This window comes from Urocampus carinirostris, chromosome 1 (genome assembly GCF_059441175.1).
Source record: "Urocampus carinirostris isolate Australia breed hairy pipefish chromosome 1, RoL_Ucar_1.0, whole genome shotgun sequence".
NCBI lineage: Eukaryota > Metazoa > Chordata > Actinopteri > Syngnathiformes > Syngnathidae > Urocampus > Urocampus carinirostris.
The window spans coordinates 48,655,954-48,666,284 of NC_142349.1; the positions used below are offsets into that span (position 1 = coordinate 48,655,954).

The following is a 10,331-nucleotide window of genomic DNA, read 5'->3' on the forward strand; positions in this document are numbered from 1 at the left end:
CTTTGCTCACTCTTCCATATTATCTTTTTACCTTCTCTCAACAGAAATCCAGCACAAAGCGCTGGAGGCAGATGAAGTTCACCCCCCCATATTAAGCATGAGCAGTGAATAGAAGAGCCTGAGCATCTCCTCTTGGAAGTCTGTCACAGCACCTCAGCATCATGAGTCAAAGCATTCCTAGTAATACCTGAGTTTTGTTCTCATCTCATCTCATTAGCTGCACCGCTTATCCTCAGTAGGGTCGCGGGGGTGCTGGAGCCCATCCCAGCAATCATCAAGCAGTGGGCAGGGGACACCCTGTACTGGTTGCCAGCCAATCGCAGGGCACACAGGGACAGACAACTTGCTCGCTCATTCACACCTAGGGACAATTTGGACCAGCCAATCCACCTGAAATGCATGTCTTTGGAATGTGGGAGGAAACCGGAGTGCCCGGAGGAAACCCACGCAAGCACGGGGAGAACATACAAACTCCGCACAGGAAGTCCGGTAGCTGGATTTGAACCCACACGGGAGGTTCCCAAGACCTTAGAACTGTGCCGCACACGCGCTAACCACTGCGCCGCCGTGCTGCCCCTGAGTTTTGTTTATATGTTTAAATAAACACTCTTATCAAGATATATTTAAGGCATGTCCTAAGTGCCACCTGGGGGCCAGTTTTGGCCCGTGATAAAATTTTTACTGGCCTGTGCCCTCGGTCATAAATTCAATAATATGTGGCCTGCCAGTAATGTTGACCGCAGTAACAAATGAACAATTTCCCTACCAAAAAAATACAATTTCACCTAATAATGGCAGTAGCTCTTTGGCCACCGTGCCCTTGGTTTTCTGTGAGAATTTGAGTTCAACCCGTTTTCGACATGGCGACTGAAAATAAAAAAGGAAAGTTGACTATGAGGGCCGCCGCCTCCAGGACAAGTACAAATTTGAGTATTTTTTGGCCAAAATCCGAAACAACTGTGTCTGCCTAATTTGCCAAGTGACTTGTGGCTGTTTTTAAAGAATATAAAATCAAGATGCACTCCCAGAGGAAACATGCTGACTACAAAACCTTACCGGAAACAAACTTTGTGAAAAGGTGAACTGGAAGCTGTTTTAACGGCACAGCAGCACTTTTTCACGAGATCCTGCGAGTCAACTGAAAATCTACAAGAGGCAAACTACGAGGTTGCGACAATGATTGCAAAAGACTGCAAACCTTTCATAGATGGTGAATTTTTTAGACCTATGGACGCTGCCCTACTAACAATATTTTGTAAGGAATGTATGTTTAAGGTTTATATAAGTATGTTTAAGGCTTGAATAAGTCACCTGTATTGTTTTGAAATTGAAAAATAAACATTTAATAAAATAATATGCGCTATAAAATTACAAAGCGGTCTGAATGATAAAGCATAGTACTAAAAAACAAAGCTACATATTAGGCGTTGACATTCTGTGGTCTGTGAAGCCCTTTGAGACTCCTTGTGATTAAGAGCTATTGAAATAAACATGACTTGACTATAAAGATAAAGATAAATAAAGTTAAGTTTAACTTACTTTTGAAGGAGTTCGGCGACTTCCTCCTCCGTGGTAAAAAGTGGATGAAAAAAACGATCCAACCATTTACTCAACCGCATCAAGCTTTCTTATTCCACTTTAATTTCAAAAGAAATGACTCGCCTCTTCTTTAAGCTTTACACCAACCATATTGACTGGATGCACGAGATATTAAACAATAAAAACGTCAAAGTTCGTAGCGCGCTAGAGATACAATGCAGTGTGTATACACACAAACCAGGAAGTAGAAGCCGGATGGATGCTAGGTGACCTCTCAGAGTGCCACGCAGCGGGTAGAAGCACTACAGCACTGTTCGCTACTTGGATAAAGGTGCACTAAATACAAAATCTAACTCATAGTAACTTCCGGATATTTTTCGACATACCAAAAAATTGTCCGTATGTACCGTTGTTTGTAACTCTAATGTTCGTCAGTAGGGGAGCATCTGTATGCCAGGCCGAATAGTTGTCCGTCACGCATTTTCAGCTAACCAAATCTGGTCCAACTTCTGAAAGGTTTGGACACCCCTGATATACTTGTATTGTTGATATCATTAAGGAAAACGGTTGAATCGAGCACTTGATGATCCCTGTGGGCTCCAGCGATACTAAACAGAAACCTTCTTATCAGCTGACAGGGCCACACTGAGCTCATGCACTTTTGTGTGCCATGATTAAGTTGGAATTTATGAGATGACTGCCACAGAACTATTTCTGTCCGTCAAAGTCTAATCTATCCCCAAAATATGGTACTATAATGGGTTTACACAATACCCACGTGTGGACATATAATACGGGATGTTTTTTGCCTAGAAGGAAATGTATCTTCCACAATAAAATAAATAGTAATAATTTGTTGTGATTATATTGTGCTTTTCTATGCAATTCAAGCACTTAGAATGGATGTCTTATTTATTTATACACAGTTTTGGATAATCATGATTGTCTGATACCCTTTTCTGAATATTAAAAAAATAAAGACAAATAAGTACTGTATAGTGTATTCATTAACTTATGGATTAAATTGAATTTTCTTTATTATCAATTATAACGGAGTGAACATTGTTTAGAAATTAGACTTAATACTTCAGGATAAACATGTTATAAATAGGAAAAATAGGATAAAAGAATGTCAGGATAAATAAGCAACAATACTTACACAATAGTGGTTTGCGACTGGCCTGAGTAGAGATCAAATTGAGTCTTAATAGTTTCTGCACGGTTAACGTTTTTTTCCTACCGATGTGGGTAAAAAAAAAATTGGAAATATACAGGTAAACTATTTAGTTTCTGATCAATTGATTCATTTAATCAAGGATTACCTTATGTGCGAACCTTTCTCCAGACTTCCTAATTTTCCTCTTAAGGAGGTTATTTGAGGTGTTCCCCTGACGTGTCATGTCCTGCACGGTTGTCATGGCGCCCAGCTGGCCCCGCCCCTTGACACCGACTGAGACACATTGGACTGATTACTCTTGGAGTACTTAAGCGCGCTCCTTTGTACTGTGCGTTGCTGGAACGTTTGTTAAACCTGGTCAAACTCCGTGAGACTTCTGTTAAAACCTGTTAAATGCCTAGTTCTGTGAATCTGCCCGCATTTGGTCCTGTTTTGCTTTTGGTCTGATCCGTTTGTTTGTTTATGACAACTTGTCTTTTGTTTGGATTTATAATCCATTCCACGACCATCGATCCCCGGATCGAGTGTGCGACCCTCCTCATCCTTCCCCCAATAAATTGTGATTACGTCTACGCAAATGGGTCCTTTTTTCCTGTTTCCCGCTCCGCTCCGCTTCGTGACATGACGTAGGTTTTAAATCAGGGGATGTTTTAATAGTGGTCCGATGCAGCCCTTTGTATCTTTTTGTGATTAAGGGCTATAAAAATAAAAGTGACATAAAAACAAAAAAAAATTGGGTTATTGTGAATTGTGTTATTATTTTGAACCCAAAATATTCAGAGTTATGTCAGAACTCAACCCAAAATTCCTACCCTGCAAAATTGCTGTCTTATTTTGCTGTCTTAACTTCTCCTGACTCGATCATTTTGGCAAAACATAAAAAACTAGGTCTCATTAAATGTTGGGTGCACCATCTGAAGTTTCCTTAAATTTGTAAAGTATAATATCTTAATATGTCAAGTATTTTTTTCCTCAATGCCCAACTGAGTTCAAAGAGCCCTAATGCTTTATTTTCCAAAGCGATTATCTGCTTTTAGCAAAGCTGTTTGGGGTGGAAAATATGAGGTAGAGGGAGTGAGGTGCGGGGGGTTTTAACACAGATGAAATAACTTTAGCATGGATATGGCTAAAGTAAGACAAGGACATTTCAAATAAAGTCCAAATGCCAACTCAAATCCAAGGAAAGATGAAAAAGAGAATTTATTGAAGCGCGTCTAAGAAATGCAAGTACTTGCACGTGCATCATGAGTGAGCTGACAGAGGCTCCAATTTTGGAAAAAAAACAGGAGATGACAGTCACAAGTGCAAAAGTTGCACATTCCGTCCAGCTCCTTTAAAGTTTCAATTTTTATGTAAAGAAAAAAAATAGGCCATTTTTACAAAACAGTGAAAATACAAGATAACATTTGTTCAGGCAAAAGAAAGGTGCATATTTTTTAAAATCAGAAGCATTGGCAAGGGTTATATAGCTATAAAAAATATATAATCAAAGGCAGTTCATTGCTCCAAGAAGGTTGCGAGCCACTGCAATACAAAACAGAGGAAATCACAATATCAAAAATACAAAAATAAGAATTGTTTACCAACCAACAGTCAATTCTACACTACTACACTCTTTGTTGTTTGAATCAATTTTAAATTAGTGAGTTATTTTCCTTTTCATTCACCATTATTTGTAGTAAATTATTCATTTACAAAACCAAATAATTGTGAAAAAGCTGTATGGAATTTGTAACCTTGCATGTGTTATTACTGCAGCTTAAGTTAGCTCCTTCGTGATCTTTCTTGGCTGGGCGTTTGGACTCTACTCTAGGCAGGCCTTTTCATCTTTTCACAATTTTTATCTTACACTGACAAATATATATTTAAAAATACAACTGTGGGGACGAGTTTGGAATCACTTCCCCACTCCCATTCCTCAAACCTAATGTGTTCCGCCCCAAACAGCTTTGCTAAAAATACCATTAAAGCACATAGGCGCAGTAAAAAAAGTAAAAGGGTTCTTTGAACTCAGTTGAGCATTGTTAACACATGGGGTTTTGGGGTTTTTAAGGGTTATTGATCTATCTTCGTTATTCATTATCCATTATCCGTTATCGGTTAGTTCATAATACGCTACAAAGCCTAGGAGCCGGGACACTTACTCTCAGCCAAAAGGCCAAGCTAAGGTCCTAGCCCTAAAGCCTTGCTGCGATCATTGCGAATGCACCGTTCCCGGAGGTACTGCAATACCGGGCCGATGCGTGGAGTGGACAGAGCAAGCTCATATTCCATCTCCAAAATGCAAAAATCAAAGAGGCCAAGCTAAGGACCTAGCATCAAAAGGCCAAGCAAGGCCAAGGCCAAGGTCCGGGACACTTACTGTCAGCCAAAAGGCCATGATCATGGTATCTCCCCTGCCAGGCCATGATCATGGTATCTCCCCTGCCAGGTAAGTATAATAGAGAAATCATTTTAGTCTCAACTTTTGAAGAACACCTCAATCGACGCACCCCAAGTTGAATTCTGTTGGGACATACTATATGAACGTTGCACATGTTCAACTGAGAGAGGTGTTTTACCTTGAAGTCCACAGAAAGCTGTGGGGTGTATTCCAAAGTCCACAAAGCCCGAACTAGTAAGGCCAAATGCTCCGTGATCTCCCCGTTGGCAAAGTGGTTGTCTCCACTCCTAACGGTCCCATTAAGGGGTTTGTCACTCAAGTCCAACTTGTACCGCTCCAGCCCCAAATACTCGGCTAGAAGGTCGGTGTTGCTCAGACACTGGACCACGGCGTTCATAAAGCATGTGTTGCCGTGGTTCTTTAAGCCCAGGACGCCGGGCATTGAGTCCCCGAAGTGATTGAAGAGTTTGTTCCTGAAGAGAGGAGACTTCTTGGGCAGCCGCGGCACCTGCACATCCTCTTTGGCGATCCCTGAGCTGGCACTGAGTGTGCAAGGTGCGCCATTGCCGAAGCCCCCGTCGTCGTCCTCCTCTGCGTCCTGCGCTTCTACAAAGTGGGTGAAAGTCCCCAGAGTTCTAATGATCCTGTTCACAAAGCCCCCCAAGGACTTGAAAGATCTCTTGCGAAAAAGCTTGACTGCTTTCGGCTTCTTGCGTTTGTCCTCCTTCGCCGTGGGCAGATCCTGCTTATTGTCCATGGCGGCGCCTACGCTAGTCCCTCTTGGGTCATGTCTCCCGCTCCTCATCGTTGTCTTGTCAATTCCCTCGTACCACTTCTTCTCTGCCAGTATCTCAATCCCACAAACCGCATGGAAGCGCGCTCAGAGGTGACAGCATCGCCATCACAGCAGCACCTTGTTCTCCGCGACTTCCCGCCCAGCGCGCCACCTTCCGCGTCCATCGCAGCACTTTACTGAAGGCGTTCTTTATCAAACGTGGCGTCACGTCCCCGCACGGGACTCGGAATCCTCCTCAACCTCGACCGCTCCGCTTCTCCACTCTGCCGGTAAAAGATTGCTAAATTGTGATTGTGCGACCGCTAACGCGAGCCTCCTCCCACTCTTGGTGTCAACACACGCAGCACCTCCACCCACTTGGCAGTTATTGAGTTCAGTGCAATCATGCTTTTTCGGGTTTTCAGAAGTTTCAAATTCTCTCTTTACCCTTGTGGCATGCATTTATTGTACATTATTTGGATGCAAACTAAAAGTGTGAAAACTCGGCCATTTAAGATTTTTTTAACTTCTAGCCACATACCCGATAACCTCCACGGCTCCATGCCCGTACAAACTGTCGTATTTTCCCTTACAAAATACCAAATAATCTTACACAATATTTATTTTCGGAATGATGCATGATGGGAAATCCCCAGGCGGAAGACGCATGCGCACAAAACGATACGGAGATTGAGGCTACCGCGGCCAACTCGTTCTAGTCGGTGTTTACTGGATGGTACCCGTAATTGACAAATTTGTGTTTTTCCGTACAAATTTTCTTGTACGTCGTACACGTATTAAAATGCATAATAAATGTACTTTGTACGGCAAAAAAGTACAGGTTGACAGGTACGTAGCCACTCAAAATATTCGGTGGCATCAGACCGATCCATACATACATAGTTTTTCATTAATTTATCCCCCCGCCCTTAGGCCAGCAGTTCAAGTTCTGAAAGTTACTATAAAGGAAAACTAACGAAACCATTGAAATTTAAGATCGAGTATCAGTACTGTATTGTCTCACATAGACCACTGCCCTTCAATGCCAAGACCTGGCAAACCTCTGAAGAGCAGGATGACGCTTTTTAACGGAAAAACGACAGCGACCAGATAATGAAGGTGCTGTATCTGATTCAGATCAGGCGGCTTCCCCTGCTACTGGTATTTATGGCCACCAGTACTATCTGTTTAATTAACATAGAATAGCATTAACATAGAAATCCCAGCACGATGCCATTTTGATCATCTCAACCCAAGGGAAAATTGAGATGCCTAGTGTGCACTTTTCAATGCTCTCTTTCATTGAAAATAGAAATAATATTTACCTGCATGCCATGAGGCTTAAGGATTTCCTACAGACTTTCCACTAGACCTGGCAACTCTGTTACACACAGTCTCTCAGCAGTTTGATAAAGATATAGATGATCATGAGCTCTGACTCCCTTTTTTCGTTTTGTTTTATTATTATTACTTTTTTCTTTCTTTTTTTCTTTATTTTTCTTGAATTTTCTTTTTATCTTTTATTCCTTGTATTAATAATAACATAATATTAATATTAATTAATTGATTATTACTGTTATTATTTACTGAATGTATAGGTTTGATTATTGTTATACATCTATCTCCCCTTTTCCTATTTTATTTATTAATTTATAACAGTTATTTTAGCTTTCTGGATGGTGTGAATATGTGACTGAATGTGTTGTTTAGGTGGGAAGTGGCATTTGTTCACGTTGTTTTTTTAATAGAGACTCCTGTATATACTGACAGCAAAACTAAAAAAGGCTAACGTTTTGCACCAACTGCTACAATCCATAAATAACTTTGAATGACTGAGGCCAAAGTAAACCTTAATTTATATATATATATATATATATATATATATATATATATATATATATATATATATATATATATATTTATGGTAAATGTATCAGGACCAGAATGGAAACAATTGTGTCACGTTTACCACAAGTTTTATTAAAGGAAAGAGGAAGGGCTGCGGCCACAATCCAGTGTTTGCTGGCCTCGGGAAGCAAGTCGCTCTCGTACTCGGATTGTGATCCGCACACGGAAATGGATCTTCCGTAGCGAGCGATAGCGGTGTTAGGGATGGAAAAACTGGTTGGTAGCCGGGACTGGGTGAGCAGAGCGTGGTCGAGGTCGGAAACAAGTCGTAAGTGTAAAGTAGACGTAGTCGGGATCAAAAATGGGTCATAAGCCGGGAAGGTAGAGCAGACGTGGTCAGGATCAAAACATGTCGTAACCGTAGACAAACAGGAGCAAAAACGGGATAGGCAGGAGTCAGGGTCGAAAAAGGCTTGCCTTGTATACACAGTGGTTCGCAGTCGGACTGACAACAGGAGATTGACAGGACTAAATAGGGACAGGGAGCAAATCAGAGCCCGCAGCGGTTGGCACCAAATGAGCGGATACAAGTGATTCTCATCGGTAATCAAGACAAAATGACCTATTTCCTGCACCTTCCCATGCAGTCTCCCATCTGAGTACTATCCAGCCCTGTCCCTGCTTGGCTTCCCGAGATCAGAATCTCTCAGCTTGGTATTGCCATAAACAGGTCCATTAAGACCCCCCAAACATACTCATATTGAAAAGAAATGAGGAAAAACACTACAATGCCACAGTGGAGGGAAGAAAACAATACTACAGAATCATCAAAAATGAAAAAATAAAATAAAAAATAAAAAAAAGAAATACATGCATACATAATAGATAAATAAATACACAATTTAACTAAATATTTGTATTACCCCCAAAAATGTAAACACTCAAATGAGTCTTTCCATAGGTAACCAAACAATAAGTACCAATCGACGGATACGAGGCGTAAAAGTAGGAAATGGGTGGCACTGTAGTGGTAAGAAAATGTTCACTTTCATTACACTTTTTTATTTTCTTTTTCTTTTATTTTGTTGTGTGTGTTACGATGGAATTGGTCTCCATGAACACTTCCCGCCAGAGTGACCGCTTGCAATAGTTGTATATTACAATGGAGGGTCAGGCCAAACGAGGCAGAGTGAAGCCTAGCTTATCGAGTAACCTGTTATTTTGGCGTGAATAACAGCAGAACGTTTGAGACCTATTTATCATAGGTCATACTGCTTTGGGTTGTTGCCATTTTTATTATGAAGCAAAAGGACCCCATATGGAATGCAACTTTTACTCTCTCCTAAATGACTGTAGTAGTCACACAACAACACGATTACAACAGTGTTAGACCTATTGCAGGGAAAGAATACTGCATGTTGTAAATGTAGCTTTCATTAAAACTGCAAAACAATTGATTTAGATTTTAAGGTCATGTGCGTAAACGTGGAATCGTCCATGTGTCGCAAGCAGTTTTGTCAGTTCAATATAGCACATGATATTTTTGCTGCACACTTTTCTTGCTTGTATTTGCTTGTGTCTAATTTTTACTCAGTGGCACAGTGGATGACTGCTTAATTTAGCATTTCAGTCTTACAATCCTGTGGCACTAAAATGTGGGGTTACATTTTTTTTTTAGGTACTATGGTGTCCGGCCATGTTGTGAAACGCGGTTCACAAGGCAGAGTTTTCTGTAGATATGATTGTCAGTGTTTTTTTAAATACAATTTAACGTAACTTTATAAGAATAATAGTGCTTAATAAAGCAAACACTTTCGTAAAATTTGATTAAAATGTGAAACATTGTAAATTTGATGGACCCTTCATCAGCAAAAATAATCTCTATACATACAAGTCAAGTCAAGTCATTTTTATCTGTAGAGCCCTCAATCTAAAAGAGTCTCAAAGGGCTGCACAGATCAGACTATTGCAAACTATTATTACAGACTATTAACCTACATGAGGGCAAATGATGCACAAGTGTGTGTGTGTGTGTGTGAAGCAGAAATTAGACAACAATTAACGCAAAAACAAACACGGTAACCACAAAACTAAGTTTCACTTAATATTCCCTGCCAGTCCATCACCAACTGTCTTGAAATATTTAGAATATATGGCTTATAGGTGTACATCAGGGGTCGAGTAGCTATGGCTCTCAAGCAATATATGGCTCTTTAATGAGTACATATAGCTCAGAGACGAAATGATACTTGTTCAAAATTCTGCATAGCATTCGGATTCTGGCATGATATTGAGGGGTTTCGTGCGTGCAAAGCTAAAGCTAGGGCGCCACGGTGGCTGGGTGGTAAATGCGCAGACCTGCAATACAGACGTCCAGAGTTCAATTCCAGCTACTGTAGCCACCTGCGTGTGGCCTCTGCATGTTTTTCCCGTCTCTTACATAAAACTTGGAACTTGATGCGGGGTGTAACAATTTTTTACAGCCTCTTAATTTTGCTTACTGTTTTTAAGTGGTCTATTGTAGTGCACCACTTAGACATATTTGTATATTTATGAAAAAAAATCGTGCAGAAAGATTTAAAATTTTCATTTTAGAGAAATATCAACCG

At 40.6% G+C, this 10,331-nt stretch overlaps 1 protein-coding gene and 1 non-coding gene across 2 annotated transcripts in view; both read right to left on the reverse strand.

Annotated features, from left to right (window-relative positions):
- The window catches only part of usp43b (ubiquitin specific peptidase 43b), a 73,757-nt gene extending 67,579 nt beyond the window's left edge, over positions 1–6,178 (reverse strand). Inside the window, exon 1 of the mRNA XM_088343220.1 lies at positions 5,278–6,178. Within this exon, the coding sequence (XP_088199346.1) occupies positions 5,278–5,904 (627 nt within the window). The 5' untranslated portion in view covers positions 5,905–6,178. The remainder of the gene's footprint in view (positions 1–5,277) is intronic.
- Positions 4,915–5,107, reverse strand: LOC148374986 (U2 spliceosomal RNA). Its single transcript, XR_015848351.1, has one exon. It is a non-coding gene; the product is annotated as a U2 spliceosomal RNA (small nuclear RNA).
- Positions 6,179–10,331: the final 4,153 nt, after the last annotated feature.